Source organism: Spodoptera frugiperda, chromosome 26 (assembly GCF_023101765.2).
Source record: "Spodoptera frugiperda isolate SF20-4 chromosome 26, AGI-APGP_CSIRO_Sfru_2.0, whole genome shotgun sequence".
Taxonomy (NCBI): Eukaryota; Metazoa; Arthropoda; class Insecta; order Lepidoptera; family Noctuidae; genus Spodoptera; species Spodoptera frugiperda.
Window position 1 is genome coordinate 2,327,847 of NC_064237.1, and position 17,108 is coordinate 2,344,954.

General features: G+C 37.5%; 2 protein-coding genes across 12 annotated transcripts in view; one reads left to right on the forward strand and one right to left on the reverse strand.

The window, feature by feature from the left end:
- Positions 1 to 117: 117 nt before the first annotated feature.
- On the forward strand, positions 118 to 5,329 carry LOC118264803 (uncharacterized). Of its 2 annotated transcripts, none has more exons than XM_035577448.2 (10): positions 118 to 344; positions 630 to 719; positions 923 to 1,037; positions 1,304 to 1,975; positions 2,193 to 2,384; positions 2,630 to 2,770; positions 2,941 to 3,130; positions 3,357 to 3,570; positions 3,900 to 4,110; positions 4,326 to 5,329. In XM_035577448.2, exons 1-10 carry the CDS (start codon positions 268 to 270, stop codon positions 4,425 to 4,427), a joined length of 2,004 nt encoding a protein of 667 aa, XP_035433341.2. In that variant the 5' UTR covers positions 118 to 267; the 3' UTR covers positions 4,428 to 5,329. The 2 variants fall into 2 exon arrangements, with proteins under 2 accessions (XP_035433341.2, XP_035433342.2); XM_035577449.2 differs by having other exon boundaries at positions 630 to 698.
- Positions 5,330 to 5,496: 167 nt separating this feature from the next.
- Positions 5,497 to 17,108, reverse strand: part of LOC118264093 (axin) — a 61,242-nt gene continuing 49,630 nt past the window's right edge. For 4 of the 10 annotated variants that reach the window (XM_050704638.1, XM_050704639.1, XM_050704640.1 and 1 more), the window contains 15 exons: positions 16,985 to 17,066; positions 16,761 to 16,866; positions 16,378 to 16,489; positions 15,890 to 16,038; positions 15,231 to 15,345; positions 14,813 to 14,941; positions 14,413 to 14,573; positions 13,160 to 13,300; positions 12,216 to 12,327; positions 10,963 to 11,106; positions 10,550 to 10,655; positions 10,233 to 10,419; positions 9,506 to 9,766; positions 9,021 to 9,188; positions 5,497 to 8,783 (listed from right to left, as the gene is read on the reverse strand). In XM_050704638.1, coding sequence (XP_050560595.1) covers positions 8,660 to 8,783; positions 9,021 to 9,188; positions 9,506 to 9,766; positions 10,233 to 10,419; positions 10,550 to 10,655; positions 10,963 to 11,106; positions 12,216 to 12,327; positions 13,160 to 13,300; positions 14,413 to 14,573; positions 14,813 to 14,941; positions 15,231 to 15,345; positions 15,890 to 16,038; positions 16,378 to 16,489; positions 16,761 to 16,866; positions 16,985 to 17,018 — 2,049 coding nt within the window. In that variant the 5' untranslated portion in view covers positions 17,019 to 17,066 and the 3' untranslated portion in view covers positions 5,497 to 8,659. The remainder of the gene's footprint in view (positions 8,784 to 9,020; positions 9,189 to 9,505; positions 9,767 to 10,232; positions 10,420 to 10,549; positions 10,656 to 10,962; positions 11,107 to 12,215; positions 12,328 to 13,159; positions 13,301 to 14,412; positions 14,574 to 14,812; positions 14,942 to 15,230; positions 15,346 to 15,889; positions 16,039 to 16,377; positions 16,490 to 16,760; positions 16,867 to 16,984; positions 17,067 to 17,108) is intronic. The other 6 variants (XM_050704646.1, XM_050704645.1, XM_050704642.1 and 3 more) reach the window with 6 other exon arrangements.

A 17,108-nucleotide genomic window follows, 5' to 3' on the forward strand; every position in this document is an offset into this window, starting at 1 on the left:
TCTAGTACCACTCCAACATGACGTTTCTCTGTCAACGACAATTTCGTAGTTAGAAAATAGGAATGATAAATTAGCATTAGTCAATGAATTGAGTAGATCAATAACAATTTTCTTATGTTCATTTAATTTTAAAACTAATCCTTATCTTAAATACAAAGGAAATGAAACTTTTAAAACGTAAAACGTTTTTAAATTAGTAGATCGTAGAGAACCAAAGGCTTGTCACTTGACTTGATATTACTGTCAAACAAATCTGTCATAACAAAAATGGCGGACGACGACGAAATTGACATTTTAGGAGATTTCTCTTTTAATTCTTGTTTTGCTCAAAACAATCAAGGAATGTGAGTAAATCTCTCGTTTATATGGTCCTTTTCATAATAATAAAAAATGCAGTACTTAATTATGATTACGCAACACTTTGGTTAGCGGTTATGTTTACAATCTTGTTGACACCAATTCTTCAAACAAAACAATAATAAATCATAGTTTTTGTGTATCTGATGCTATCATTAGGCGCTAACTTATATTTTTAAACTGCATAGAGAATTTTGATTGAATAATTATTTTGGCATATAAAATTATTATTTACTGGTAAACAATAGTCCATACACATCTGTTGCTTTCAGCCCTTCGTGTTCCAATAGAGAAGACACGGTGCACCCACAATGGCTACTCGACTCCACAGAGACGAACTGGTACGATAAACAAAATAATAGGTAAGTTTTATACATGTCACCTAATTGCAATTGCATGTTGCACTTGCATGAAGAGCCAAAAATGTTATCTAATTAATTCATAGCATACAATCACTTTAATCATCATCCTGTCTTTGTCCTGTCTTCATCAACATCTAAATGTTAAATGAAAACCTACATTCAAATAAAAATAAGATAATATATTAATTTGGTACTTTTTCAAGGCTAAAAGAAGGTTCACCGAGGAAGCTGTATGGGAACAATTCTTCAGATAAGCACGTAAATGATGTTCACACAGCATGGAGTGCCAGGGAGAGAGATATTCTTATCAAAGAAATGGTGAGTTTGTATTTTGTAAAAGTTTAATTTTTTTTTTCTTGTTTTATATGTGTAATGTAAAATGAATATTTGTTTACACAATTGTTATTAGTAATACTTGTAAATAGAAATGATATCCTTTTTACTCAAGTAACAATCATTAAATATAGTGTACAATAGTTAAGTATTAATGCTCGATTTTATAAACATTTATAATGTAAAAAAAACAATTAGTAACTAATATACAAAAATTCAGTTCCAATAAGAGTCCTATTTCCTATTCACAGGCTAAATATGGGAGAAATGTACGAAAAATATCACAAACATTGAAATCAAAGACTGAAGCTGAGATACAGGCATTGATAGAGGCTGAGTATGGTGTTAATTTGGAGACTCCATCATTTGGACTGGATAAACCAGAGGACCACGAGGACATACCAGCTGTAGTCCAGGAAGAAATAGTTACAGATGACATGACTACCATAAATAATGTTATCAACATGGTCACTACCGGAGCACCCACTATTAATGTACCAAAGAAACCTTTCCGGAAGAAAAACACAAATTCTAAAAGTCTCCTGAAACCAGATGTTTTGAATGACAAGAAGGCTGAGTTAATGGCAATAAATCCAGCAGAAATATTGTATGAGGATGATCTTATAATAGGGTCGACGGAATCTATTGGTTCTGACCTAGACCTGACTGACATTGTCTCTAAGAATATAGTTAAGTATCAGGCGAAAGTAAAGGCTGAGAAAAAGATTGGTAACCATAGGAGAAAAAGGTCCAGGAATTATGATAAAGGAACAACTAGGAATAAAAGTAAGGAGTTGTTGAAGTCACCCTTGGGAAGACAGAGGAAGGATTCTAGTTTGTCTGAGGACAGTGTCAAGAGTCCTAAAATGCAGATTGTTTTAGGTTCTGGACAAGCTTTGCCTGTTTCTGAAGGGGAGCAAGTGGTGAGTACTGTTGAATGATTCAACCAACCTTTAGTTATCTAATGTTTCATCAGTTATATAACATTCAGACATAGTACACAATTAACTCATTAGAACATATCATGCCAAAAATCCAATCATATATCCGTTATCCATTATCAATAAACACACCTCTATTTTTATCATAATTAAAAATAACTCACATTATTTATTACTTGATAACATTACAATTCTGCAGATAAAAATAGAGAAGAAGAAAGACTCGGAACCAGAGAGTGACATAGAGATAGATGTGGACAGTGACAGTGAGAGCAGCACACACAAGTCTACTCCTACCAAGGAACCGAGGGATAGGGCTACAGAGGAACCTATAGCTGTGCCACTCAGTAGGTTCGAACCCATGCCCAAAAGACCTAAAAAGATTAATCTGGTAAGTATTTTTTACATATATGTATTTGCTTATTTATCAAATACAATGTTAAGTCAACTTTTTCATCAATAATGTTAATAGCCAGCATCTTTGTACTGCAATTTAATACATTTATTTATAATTTTTAGTATTACAAACTACATATTAATTTAATTTCTCAGTTTTCTTTCAGTATAGTTGCTTATATGCGTTTTTTACATTTTAATTTTAAACTTGACATTAATGATGGTTTCACAATGTTACAGGATGGTGGTGGTGGCTATACCATAATGCACACGGAATCAGGCGACTTGGTAGCGCTGGGCGCGGAGCCACGCCGGGGCCGTGCGCCGCGCAAGATGCCCGTGCAACTGCTACACTGCCGGGTTTATAATGCTGAGAAACCAGTTAGTTTCTTCATTATGCTGACTGTAGAACATTATTTTAACCATCTTTTTTTGTCGTGACTAGATAGTAATAAATATTCTGTGCTTCTTAACTTATATGTTGCTTAATCTGATGTTCAATTTCAATCATAATGTTTTCGTCTACATTATCATATTTTTTTTCAATACAGGCCCCGTTCGAGGTGCGTGTGCACGTGTCGACCCTGGTCCTGATGGACGGGCACGCGCACACGTCCCGCGGCGAGGTGATGGGGCTGCTGGGGGGCGAGTTCAGCGCCGCCGCCCCGCCGCTGCTCACTGTCTCAGCTTACAGACCGGCCGCCGCCGCCGCGGGTAGCACGCACTGTGATATGGATCCAGGTGAGAGTTTTCATTGCCTGGTCTCCCATTAGGAAGTAGGTAGACGATTATTTTACTTCATATATGGTCATCAGTCATTATACCGGTCGGTTGACTAATATTTCATCGTCGCTTATTGGGCTAATGTGTGTCATTGATTATCACAATAATTTTAGAAAACTTGCTCATTCTCATGATAAAAATTAATTATCAGACATCATTTTCATTACAATAATATTATTTCCAGTATCACAGTCCATGGCGGCCGAGTCCCTCCGTAGTGCGGGCACGCTAGTGTGTGGCTGGCACCACTCGCACCCCCAGTTCCCGGCGGCGCCGTCGGCGCAGGACCTGGTGTCGCAGCGCGGCCTGCAGCAGGCGCTGGAGTGGACGCACGTACCGTTCCTCGGGTTCATCACCTCGCAACACTGGCCCACGGGCAGGACGGCTTCACAGTACCGGTTAGTTCATATTTTTTAGTAGAAAGATGCAGTTATGTTCTTATGCGAAGTCTTTTTAAAATAATATCCGCGTCTGTATCCCGTGAACGTACGTACATCGTAAGTACTACTTAACGCATTGAACGCCGTGGTGGTCACTGGTGACCGACGTTGGCGGAGGATTTGCGTTCAACAGTTTTATATTGTCAGTCAAAGACGTAAGTAAGTAAACTAATGTAAATTCAGACTCCATGCCGGCCATGCCACAGATCTTTAAAACAAAATATATAGTAATTTTTCCGAACCTCAGTAAGTCAATTATCTTTAAAATACGTCTACTCCATTTTCAGATGTATTCGGGTGGAAGACGAACAAGACGCAGAGCTCCCCACAGGATACCAGCTCAGTGTGAAGTTGGTACCAGATCTCACTGCAAACAATCTGACGAGTTTCCTTCAAGAACTGCGCACTGTCATGGTGGACAACCTCAGTAGTAACGAGTTCAGCGTTGATGTCGTCAAGGACATCTGTCCGCAGGCCAAGATCACATATTTAGAAAAAGTAAGTGGATTCATCTATTTGGTGAACAGTCCACCTAGCAATATTGTGCATGAAATAATTTTATTACTGCAGTAACTTTATTGTGATAGATTCGAATAAGGCTTATAATCCATTTATTTTGTCTGTTTCTCATGTGAATATAATTATATCTATAAAACAATTTATTATAGAATGTTGACATAAAGAGAATACTTACATATTTATATTTCCCACAGTGCATATCAAGTGCATCACATCACATGCGGTCGGCAGGATACGAAGAGTCCGACCCACTCGTGCAACAACTCATGCAAGGGATAAGAGATGTCTTCAGATAGACACAGAATCACAGATTGTATGGAATTAATTACCTTTATTACTGTGTTTAGATTCAAGGCGAAACAGGAGCAATTACTAGTTGTTCTAATTTATAGTTAATTTTTATATAGTTAACTATGTATGTAGTCTTGTTGAAGTTTTGAATTCCTGTATGTAGAATTGTTTCTAGTGCCTACACCATACTTCGACTACCTATTTTATACTTTAGATTTCACAGTAGCTAGATTTCAATAAATAACTATTTTAATATGATTTGGTAGGACTGTCTATGTAAATACAGTGCTATATTGTGATATAAAGAAGTTATAGAAGTTTTTAGCAATTCTTTGTATAATAATTACCTCTCAATTTCCTTCATAGAGCTTTGTATATGGGAGAGAATATTATTTATTGAATTAATTACAATACTAATGTGATGTCATCACAATGTATTTCATTTTAATATAGTCCAGTAGTGGACTCTCCTTGAATGTTGATGATAATTTGAAGTGTCTTGTCTGTTCCTGTTCTTAATTGGTTAAATTGGCAACTTGTTTTTTTAAGACAATGATCAAAGATTGATTTTGGAAGGAACACTGCGTAAAATAATTTGATTTTACCTTTTAGACAATGGTGCCCTTAAACATTTTAAGTTTATTTTGAAATTATTATTATTGATATAAGTTTAATTTATTGAATATTGGTATAATTGTTAGTAAAGTAATATATTATTTGGCTATTCAATATCGTTTTATAAGATCATTAACTGTTGTAACGAGCTTTTTGCATTCTAAACTGTCCTTCATAAGTTTAATTCGCCGGTTCCAGTGGCGATTGATTGTAAAATTTTCCAATGGATAAAATAAGTGGCGTATGCCTTATCAATCTTGTGAACAAAACAAATAAATTGCTATATTCTTCACTTCTTCTTTTTCTTACATGCTACACAACACCCATTTCTCTATCCATTAGTGCCCCAAAAATAAGACTATTATAGCAATGAAAATGGAATAGCATTAAACAAGAAAGAGGCAGCAGAATTTAAACTAGATTGATTGACAAAAAAAGATTAAAAATAAAAATCCAAAGCATATGGCACAGTTCCAGTTTATTTTTTAATTGTTACATGTGCTAGATAAAAAAATAATACAGTCCGATTAGTGAAATTCTTTTTACTATCAACCGTCGGCCGTTGCGAACAAACAGCCGAGTCTCGTATCGTTGATGAAATTAATACATAGGTTTTATTACAAATCGTTTGTCTTCACATTCGTACACTCTAAATTGGAAAACATTATATTTCTTTTTACAATTTTAACAAGCATTTTAACCAATATAGTTTTGAGCCCGTTGGCTTGAGCTCTACGGGTATCGACTTATACGACCATATTATATCAGTCGGCACGCGCAGAGACGCCTCTTCTGGACCTTTTTGGTAGTACAAAGGTACTTTAACATCGTAAGTGCCTTGTATAATATAATTTAAAAACGATATAGTAATTCATCTATTTATACAGTCATATTGTCAAGTGTCCGGGCGCACCGCGGTCACTGTTTATATTACTGGGCATTATAAAAATGTACTGCGGTCAAACACAAGATATTACGATTTATTAACATCTTACTATACTGATACTCTGTCGTAACGATGCACGCAATACACACGAACCTAGCTTTAGTCGAATTGGCAAGTTTACAACTTAGAAACAAATGGAAAACACACTGGCAGTGATAAAACAATGCTGTAGTAAATAAACTAAATTTGAGCAGAGTCTATACTATAACATCTGGCGGAAACAACATTACTAGTTACATTGGATTTAACTATTCTTAACAGAAACCGTAATATTTTGTGTTTGATAATTCGCATCACAACGCAACCTTAGGCAATAAATAAAAAAAATGATTTGTTTTAATTAAATTAATAAAAAATAAAGAGTTCGAAACGATCGTAGCGTTACGTCTATATTTACAATGTGTTAACTTACAACTAATTAGAAGCATCAACTATGAAAATTTTTATCAACATTGAAGGCACATGATTCCGCACCCGATTCTCGTCATATATGTGCAAACATTAGGTGCACTCTCCGCTGGCAACACTCCTCTGTACTTCTATTTTACATGGCAACACTGCGGGTGGTATCGTCTGTCGAAACTTTGACAAACATGTAGAAAGGATAACAAGCTGTTAACATCATTCCAATGTGGGATAACAAATAATATTTAAGACACAAACATATCTGTATTTGGAAAAGTTGAGACAGACAATACAATCCGAAGTGTTGGTACATAATGGACCGGACCTGACATGCTAACTTACACAATATTATACAATATGCGAAATAAGTACTGGTATTCTATTCGCATTGCACGACACTCGATCCGAAATCCGACCACAGAATATATTTAAACACGATATAAACGCTAACATTAGTTAAAAATGATCATTTCGTAATATTGTCTCAGATGACAAGTTTCATGCAACGCAAACGTAGACTAGTTAATTTATTTGAAAGTTGACTTAGGGAAACTCAGTCTGGCAATGATATTATAGCAAAAGTACTCTGGCTCAGTCGCCCACACACTTGTGCTGTGCTGTAGGAAGGAAGGAGAAAGAAAACTAATAGCAGCCTTATCGAGGTATGGAGAACAAGTAATTATGACTGACGTCATCCGAACACTTTTTGTAATCGTATGACGCCAATGTACACTACTACTCACATATCAAAAGTGACAATAACACTAAAGTGAAACATAGAAAGTGTTACATAGAGGACATATTTGCGCAACACAGGACAAGTCCGCAGGCGACTGAGGTCGGCTAAGACCGGTCACGTACAGAATAAACATAAATTTATTCTTAACAACTATTTCGCTAATTAGTTCTATTCACAGCTGCGGAACGGAAATTATTTATATAAAAACATGTCTCCACTTATAAGTGCAGTTTAATTCATTACATTGATATTTGATTGAGATCCCGTCGTGCGTACGATTGTTTTGTCAATAATTTTGATATAAATGGCAAATTAGTGAAAAAAATGCTGGTGCCTGACTCTTGGTACATACATAAAAAATATTCATTTTAATTAAATTTTTCATATCATAATTCAATTTCAGTAATTATTTGTAATTATAAAACTAATTGTACTTTGAAGGAAATAAAATAAACAACGAACCAATCACCAGCATCTTTAACACCGTTATTTTGATAAAATTTCATACTCCCATCAATAATTACGAATCTTCAATTTCAACGAAATTATATTTTATATTTAAACAGAACACGTCATTTTATATCTAAAATATTAATTTAAAAATATACAAACTAAGCAGTCATTCATGTAACACTAGGAATATAAAAAAAATGTTTGCATACCGTCATTCTGCGATTTAAAAAAATATCGTACAATAGTAAGCGTACTCAACTAGCTCGTAGTAAAAAAATAATTAAAATTAATTAAAAAAAGCTTAAAGAGTCAATGAGGAACAGAATTTATACAATGTCGCGCAGTTATACTTATTACGATTACACTTATCGTAATGTTTTTAAAATAAATAATTTATTTAATCTATTGCCGCCCTGTCGCTGTACGGTACTTAAAAAAGTTTATTATCTGTTTTCGATTAAAGAAAATTATGATAAAAAAATCAACTTCACTGGGTGACAACAACATAATATTATACCATGTGACAGGGCGACATATAAGGGCAGTACACACTGGCGCAGAAGCTTGCACGCGTTCACACTGGCGTGTCCATACATCGATGGTTACATGTACGACGAATTCATTATTGTTATCGACAATACCTCACATTATACGTGGACAATATTGATCATATTCTCATTTAACATCAATACAGCATACAACCAAGTCAGTATTAACACCATGAAAATAAATATAGCACTCTACCAACAATCAGAACACATATTTATACCTCTTCAGACTGATTCATAAATTGAACGAAACTATAACTTTGTAGTTGTTGACATTCGAATACATAAAGTAATCGAATATCAATTCTTTGATCACAATAAGTGTAGAAACTGGGGTATTTAAAACATTTCAATTAAGACGTCCATGAGCTTAATTTACTGAGCGATTCAGTTTGAAAGTGTCCATGAAAATCTGAGAGCACTGACTGACTTTCTAAATGAGAGATTATCCAACTACGTTTTGACATAATGTGTGTAGGTATTTCTTCTGTTTTCTCCTTTTGTTGTTGTTGTGAGACGGTGGTGTGTCGCCTAGTCGATGCTCTTGACGCGCGCCATGACCTTACCTTCGAACATGGGCAGTGTGTCCGAGTCGCTGCTCACTTCCTCCTGGATCACCGTGTCTAGATCGGCGCAATTCGTTTTGAAGAAGTATCTGGAAATAAGTTGTATGATTTAATTTAAAAACGCAATTTGTTAAAAGGTGAATCAATATAAGTTATTTCGTTCAATGTTGTATTCACTTATAATGAGATGGATTTGTGAATATTCTATGCAGTTTAGACACATTTGAGGTGTACATTCTACCTTCAAATAGGTGAAAAAATATTTCAAAATGTATGTATCTACATGTTTTAAATATGAAGTTATCAATAGAAGTTACGTAACATACCTATAGTTGCCCTTCCTAGGCAGATAATCCTTGAAGGTCTTGAGGGTGAGCGGCGAGGCGGGCACCTTGAACCGGTAGGGCACGTTCTCGTCCAGGAACGTCACCACCACCACCGTGTGGCTCTCCGCGCCGCCGCCGCTCGTACTGCTCGACTTACTGCCACTGCCGCTGGAATTTACAACGTAAACATAGTTATTAAGTATTATTTTAATAAATACATACACTTACATTATACAAATTTTTGTCTTTATAATTTCGCGTTCAGTGTTCGCGTTATGTGAAGATATGACACATAAATTATAAAAATAGTTGAACTATTTTGGTTTTATTTATTAATGAATCTGGTAAAGTATGAACTCTATGAAACTGCGAGTTGCAGTATTGATTTTATATCGATTTGAATCCCTTTAGGACTAATTAGTTAATAAGAAAATGTTAATTTAGTTTTTACATATAGCAACAAGAAATGGTAATAAATGGCATACCGTGCGGCCCGTGGCGGTTTGTCCTTGCGGCGCAGGTCGTCGCGGTCTGCGGACGAGGCACGCGAGTGGTGGCGGCGCTCGCTGCGGTCTGCGCGGTCGCGGTCGCCGCGGTCTCGCTCGCCGCGGTCCAGGCGGTCCAGGCGCTCGCCCTCCGCCATCCAGAGCAAGATGCGGGGCTCCACGCCTCCTTCAGATACTACCGACACTCCGCTGTCTGTCAGCTCCGTCACCGTCTTCTTAGAGAACGACCTGCCGGAGTAACTGTGTTACAGTTGTGTGTTAGATATGGGGTGATAATGAAGTGTTTAGTAACAGGGGTTAGCAATATGAAGCAGTCATGTTACTTCCAGTTATAATTACAGTAATACCCCGGACTTACGCGATAGGTGGGTCCGAGCGGTTGCCGTGTAAGTTGAATTCGCGTAAGTCGGGGTTCAACGTTGCATATAATGTTAGTCTCATTTTTCGTTCTTTTAGATGACATAATTAGAGATTATAAGTACGTTTAGACCTGTCGCAAATTAAACACTGAGTGGGCGGAGCGAAAGAGCTGATGCGCGCGGCAATCAAAATCAAAAACCGCGTATCTCCGAATTCGCGTAAAACGGGGTAGCGTAAGTCGAGGTATTACTGTATTATTGTTTGACAGTATAAGTAAATATTTCGACTGATGATAATGAATGAAGTCAAAGCTTTGATACGCCAACTAGTGGTAGTAGTCCAATACCTGCGCGTGAGTGAGTGCGGGTGGTGCAGCGAGTCTGGCGGCGCGTCGTAGTGCCCTGAGTCTGCGGAGAGCGCGGAGGGCGCGCGGCGCGCGGCGTGCGGGGGGTGCGGGCGGGGCCGCGCGCGCCGGCCCCCCGGGGGGGACGCGCCCGGGGTGCGCTCCGACCACACGCGGGACACGTGCTGGTCTGGACGGACAGACAAAAAATTATTATGATACAAACTCAGAGGCGACCTCAACTTTCTTGGGTAATTGAGAAAAAAATACAAGATTAACTGTTACCAAACCAAGATTAGCATTATGTATAAAGTGCTCACCGAGGATATCTTGATCGTTGTCGTCATCAAGCTGTAGTTTCTCTCGGATGGCGGCCGCGACTAGCTGCGGTGGTAATACTTGACTCGAAGCTTCTTCTACATCACCCTGTAAATTAATTAACTTTTAAGGACACATACAAACACAAGATATTTCATTAATTAGTAATGTAATTTCTATCTACCAAGAATTAAAAATAAAGAATTTAATTTTTGCTCGCAATAAGAGACAGAAATTGTCGTTTTTATGAATTTATAATTAATCTAAACAAAACTTTTGATGTCAACAGGAAGGCAAGTTTGGCTAAAAACTAGCTAATAATGATGATAATGAATAGCTTTACTTCACTTATTTCTTTTTTTCTTACAATTAATACATAATAATACGATGAACATAAACAAGAACGGGGTGTTACCTCAGCGAGCCTCCTCTCGAGCCTCTCCTTGGCCTCCTGGTCGCGCCGCACGCGCTCCAACTTCTCAATGAGCAGCGGCGCGAACTCCGCCGGCGGCAACACGCGCAACTGTTCCGACTGTACCCGCGCCGTACGGGGGATCACCTGGGATAATAATATTAGTAATTAGAATATTGAATATTACACAATATGAACAAATCACCCTAACAACCTAAGTAAAGAAAATTAAATGTAATAATTGGCCCCCTTAACAAGGACCCCCCTTATATAGGAGTTACCCCAAAAATGGAAAGGGGTATGAGTATGCAAGTTCCTCTATTGCAAAAAGGGGAGATCTATTGTAAATTTTTATTAAATTATCCATTAAGTTTTAGATTAACGACCCTTTCAAGGTTCTTCTATTCTGTTTTCTGTTTATTAATAACTATATTACTATACGATTGTCCCCACTTAACAATATGGGGTCAAAAATTATGTTAGTTCTAGTTTCAGTGAGCTCATTGACTCATTTGATAATGAAAGTCAACAAATCGTGCGTGCCTTATCGCCGATAGAATTATAACATTATTAGATATTTAATTCTACTTGTAGGGAATCAATGGATAGATAACCTCCATGTTCTGCATTCATCAATTGAAATTATTTGCTTTTATGTTCTGTTTGAACATCGCCAAGTGCGGCGAAATCAAAGCGTTTGTAGTAAATACACTACATTATCGACATTCGGATAGTAAATATGTAAAATAAAGTTTGATTGTAAAATTCCAATCAATTCTATTCCAATATGCTTTTGCCTACATAAAGGACAAGAAATAGTAATAAAGAAAAATATTAATCTAACCTTTGTTGAATATTTTTACAATAATAGGTCCTTGTTAATTCCCCTAAATTTAAATTCCATGATCCTGACCATAGTATAAGACATGTTCTCAACACCCATTCACTCGCAGAGGGTAGTCATCTCCATTCAATCTTATACCTTACCCGCATTACTGTCACGCCGTTTTTATTCCTTTCGGCTTCGAGGTTAAAACGCTTAACCGGGCAAAAGTCACAGTGTGGTCTAAACACTAACGCCAGAATACTCAAACGCTACTCAATTTTAAGTTGTATTGAAATATCGTGTTATCTCTGTCATTTCACAAAAAATATAGTGACAGAACTACATCTGAGAGCGTCTTAAAATTGAGTAGTGTTTCAGTATTCGGGCTTAAGTCTCCTATAACCACAAATTAGAATGCAGATAATCTCACCATGGCAGTATCCTGTTCCTTGTTGATGACAGCGTGTCGGTCGAGGCCGTGCAGACGCGGCCGGTGTCTGGACTCGCGCGGCTCGCGTACGTTGCGCACTGACATGCCATCGCTACACAAAATACAACATACAAATTAGACGTTACGTGTGATTAACGGTCGATTTTAATAACCAATCTTAATACAAAATCTTTAGAAGAAGATCGATTTGACTCTCGTTGTTTGTCAGAATTCGGTTATCAATTTCGACCAAAGGGCAGTGATATCGATAGTATTAAGTTTGAGATTCTTTTAATTTAATTTAAAGCAAGTGTAATACATATAATCAAATATTAAACATCAATTTTCAACAAGAAATATAATAGTTTTTCATTAATATGAGTATAGGCGAACTTAATGCCGTTGGCATTGTCATTTAGCCGACCTTTAGGTGATGTAGAGCAAAAGGGTGATATTTTTTTATTGAAATAACTATCGATACTTATGTCAATTGTTTATATGTTATTGGAGTCTGTATAGTGCAAGTTAATGTATCACACGGATGGGGTCACAATGATAAATTAGTTGCTATTGAGTTAAGCAGTTCTAAAGCTCAAAGGAACAGAAAATCTAAGAAAACAATAAGTTATCTACATGTCTACACTTACTTGGTCGAAGCATTGATTTCTTCTTACTTGTAAGACAGTTATACATATAAAGCTAGAATATTTGAAGTTTGACTGTAGTACAGTTGAAGAATAGAAACAATAATGTGAAAGTACACCAGTCAGTTATCTGTCAAACAACTTTAGTAAATGGACGTATAAGACTGTAAGCTACACTAGCGCCATCTAGGCAGTGCAAAAACAAAAGTGTCGAATATTTAGTTCATTTATGATACATCGTTCAACAGTACTACAAGTAAAGCCTCAAATATTCCTTTTTAAAACGTCTAAGGTACTTACACACTGCTGCCGGAGAGCGAGATGGCGTCGGAGTCGGTCCGTCCGCTGCTGAGGCTGGCGCGCTCCGAGTCCTGGCGCGAGGCGGGGCAGTAGCCCGCGTACGACACGTGCGCACTGTACACCGAGCGCTTGCGGTGTCTACTGCCACCCGACAAGGGACAGGGACCAGGGTGTAAGGATATTGGAACAAGGATTTTGACGACAAAATTTTTTTGTAGTGTCGATAGTTGGTTGTATCGACAATAGGTAGTATCGACAATCGAATTTGGAATCGATTTTTTTCGACATTTTTGTGGTTTCGTCAATCGTAAATTGAGAAGGATAGAAGGAAAGGTGAGAAGTGATGTGAGGTGGCAAGACAGAGCGTTTAGCGTGTAATACGGCGAACGCAGCGAGCATGCAGCGCGGAACAAAACATGGGGAGCAAACAATACACGGGCACATCAGTTAAGCTGACGGGGGGAGGGGGGCGCAGTGCTGGACTGGCGCATGCAATGCTAGGGGACACACTTCGTTAACAGGGACGGGCTGACTTGGCTATATACGATACTTCTTTGAGAACAATTTTATTTAACTTTCATATTTCATTTATCTTTTATACAAGGTTTGAATCGAGACGAATCTCCTCCCAATTTCATACAAAACTATGACCAAACAGTGTGCTTGTGGCAACTTGGTTGGTAGTACTATCAAGCACAATACAAAATTTGAAGGAAATTCCGAGTAAAGCGAAAGTTTAGTTAGAAATACAATGAAATCTTTATGTGTTATGTTTTAAAGTTGAAAATGCATTGTACTAGTTTATTTAATGAGTACAGCCCGCCCTTTGTTAACTATGAATGCTTTGATACGTCAGTATTATAAACTGTTCGTTCCATCATGACAGTTGTGTCGCTCAATTTAAAATTTTGGTTTCTATATCTATTACAATAAAACTGTGTCTAACTAGGCCAAATAATATCAAATTAAATAAAACAGTTTTGTACTCAAACTACTGAACAAAAAAGTATAAAAGAAAAAATCTAAACATCGATAAAATTGCGTACAGCACTACTCTAATTCACTAAACGAGTACAAAACACAAAAAAAAACTTGCATTTGATTTTCGAAATGTAAACAAAATGTACAATTAATATTTATTAATATTTTCAAACAATCAAATGTAAGTTTTTAATGAGTATATCTGACATATCTAGGTACTATTCACAACGTCTATGAGTAAAGTATGGTAGCGAGTAAAGCAAGACACTCACGGTGCGACGTCGGAGTGCAGACGGCGCGACTGTGTCGCAAGTAGTGCGTCGTGCGTGAGTCGTGCGGCCGGGGCGGCGCCCCCCGCGCCCCCCGCGCCCAGCTCCTGGCCCTCGTGCAGCGTGGCCAGCCCGCCCACCGCCGCCTGCTGGGGGAAAGGGTTCTGTAGGATTTCACATACACAGAACATAATATAGAGTAAAAAAATAAAATGATGATAACATTTCATATAAACCATGCCAGTTTTTTTTCTTTGTATTACAATAACCATGAAACATGACAAAAGCTATTAATTTAATTACATGACAAAATAAGTACTACTACAATGTTATCATCTAATATCAAAATAATGTCCAAATAAATAATAAAAGTAAAATATGAAACTATGAAGAATCCCCGTACCTCTCTGGGTGGATGCGGCGGCGAGGCGTCTGGCGATGACAGCGGTTGCGTGGCGGCGCTGACGTACGACACGTACGCGTCCGACCGCAAGAACGACTGGTACGTCGTTTCCGTTATCGCACGCGTCACCTACGATTATTATATTAAGATTAAATTGTCTGGACATGAACAGGATTACTCTGATTTTTAGGAGGAGAAATAGGTGTTTTAATTATGTTCAATTCATTAGAGGGATGTTATTGTTATTTGAAAACTGAAACTAAAACCAGACATTACTTTTCAGTGACCATAGTGGGCTTTAAATTCGAATACCTCTTACAAAATTAAATGTTATTCTATTTCCTCATTATAGTATTGTAAGAATTTGATTTATTTATCTTAGCTCGTATATTTCTCAAGCCCAGTACTGTGGACATACCTCTTGCTCCATATTGTCGAATATAGTCTTCTCGATGTTGGAGCCATCCTTGAGGCTCTGCTTCACGTGCTGCTTCAGCTCCTCCGGCATCGCTAGCTGAGACTTGCGCAGGAATCTACACATACATCAGTCATATAGGTTTTTATAGGATATGGTCATAAATTAGCATATGGACCAGACGATTAAACTAGCAGAGGAGTTTCTGTGTATAAACTGCTAAATATTTTTATTTTGACATTTGTGTTTTCCTTGTCTTAAGGCAAGACTAATCGTTCTTATTCTTTATTCTTATAAGGAAAAATAATATATTTGAATGAATAAAGAAATAATGATGATGAAAACAGGCCTAATAATTTACCATGCAACCAAACGGAGCCATAATGTTGTCTTCAAATATAACCGATCCAAAATCTCATGCATTGATCAAACATGTTTTGACATTATTATTAAAATCGATCTTTATTCAGATTTTGGTTTAAGATCAGTCACTAATTTCGGCAATTAAATGATGTTGACTCACTATCTTGTTTCAAATACGATTAAATCAATCTCGTGGATCAATCACACAGATTTGGACATTATTTTTAAAATCAATCTTTATTTAGATTTTTGGTTTAAGGTCAGTTACTAATTAGGGAAGTAAATTGATGTTTACTCACTTGTAAATAGCGGAGACGACCTGCCGTATCTTGGCAGGCTCGTGTTCCTGGCGCAGCCCCTGCACGGCGAAGTAGAAGTTGAGGCGGTCCACGTGCAGCCCGCCCGCGCCGCTGACGTACTTGCGGAACAAACGGACTCCTTCCGCGTCCTAAGCACAAAGGGAAACCATTGAACAATGATGTTAAGAGGCGTGTTTCAACACTTTCGTTAAAATTTTGGCTCTTAGAGTGATATATTTTGAAACTGGTTGTTTTTCCTTTAACTTTCTTTGGTCCAATTCCATGTGTCGTAAGAAATGGTACATGTAGTACAGAAACTTAAAAACTTCCAATTAATCAATTAGCAGGTTCGAGCATAGTATTTATCACAAGTTCCTTAGAGCAGATTTCAAAGGGTTTTCATCCAAATCTGGTACAAAATCGATGGCGTGAAAAAGAACGTATAAATAATAAATATGTTAAGTATTTGTAAGAGTGAGTTAGGTTACCTCGAGCAGTTCGTGGAGACTGCGTGCCCAGCGCATGTAGGGCGGCGAGGCGGGCGAGCGCGCCGAGCTCCCCGACGACCCTTCCGTCTGCTCGCGCCACGCCATGCTGACCCTAAAAATGTTACATTTATATTAAAATTTTCTAAAAACATAATACTAATATAAATAATTTCTTAATATAAAATATGTTTCTTCGGCGTCAAGATAGAATTCAAATATTGTAATGTATGCTGAAAATCAATCATAATCAAAGTACCAGTACTGTTCCAAAATTAATTAATGGCAATGTTCGTAACTTCTAATTATACAGTTGCTCAGTTTTGCTGAACTTTTCATTAAAAATAAAGAATAATTTAGCAAGAACAAGCAGGTGTAAAACTCACTTGGACAGATGTGGTTGTGCGAACACATATTTGGATTGAGATTTGTTCTTCTCCTCCCCAGAAGCCGGCGGCAGCGACGACCTGTCAGCAAGCTTGTGCTCCCAACCTGAACACAAAAGATTACATACTCATAAGATTCAATATTGAAGACTTTAGCCCTGAAAACTACTAGATGATTCCAAAAAAAAAGTAATTTGTTAAGATTAAACTCGTTAAGTCTTTACCTTGCGGGTGGCCGCCTATAGGAGTGTGGCTCATGGCGCACAGGCCCTTCTCCCACCCGCGCGCTGCATGGCGAGACACCACCTACACAAAAAAAAAGAATACATAAGTAAATAACACACACAA

Bases quoted from the DNA above. Each gene is read 5' to 3' on its own strand.
- LOC118264803 (XM_035577448.2), top strand. From the start codon at position 268: ATGGCGGACGACGACGAAATTGACATTTTAGGAGATTTCTCTTTTAAT. The intron at 3,131-3,356 runs GTGAGAGTTTTC...TATTATTTCCAG, and splicing joins GCACTGTGATATGGATCCAG to TATCACAGTCCATGGCGGCC. The intron at 3,571-3,899 runs GTTAGTTCATAT...CTCCATTTTCAG, and splicing joins AGGACGGCTTCACAGTACCG to ATGTATTCGGGTGGAAGACG.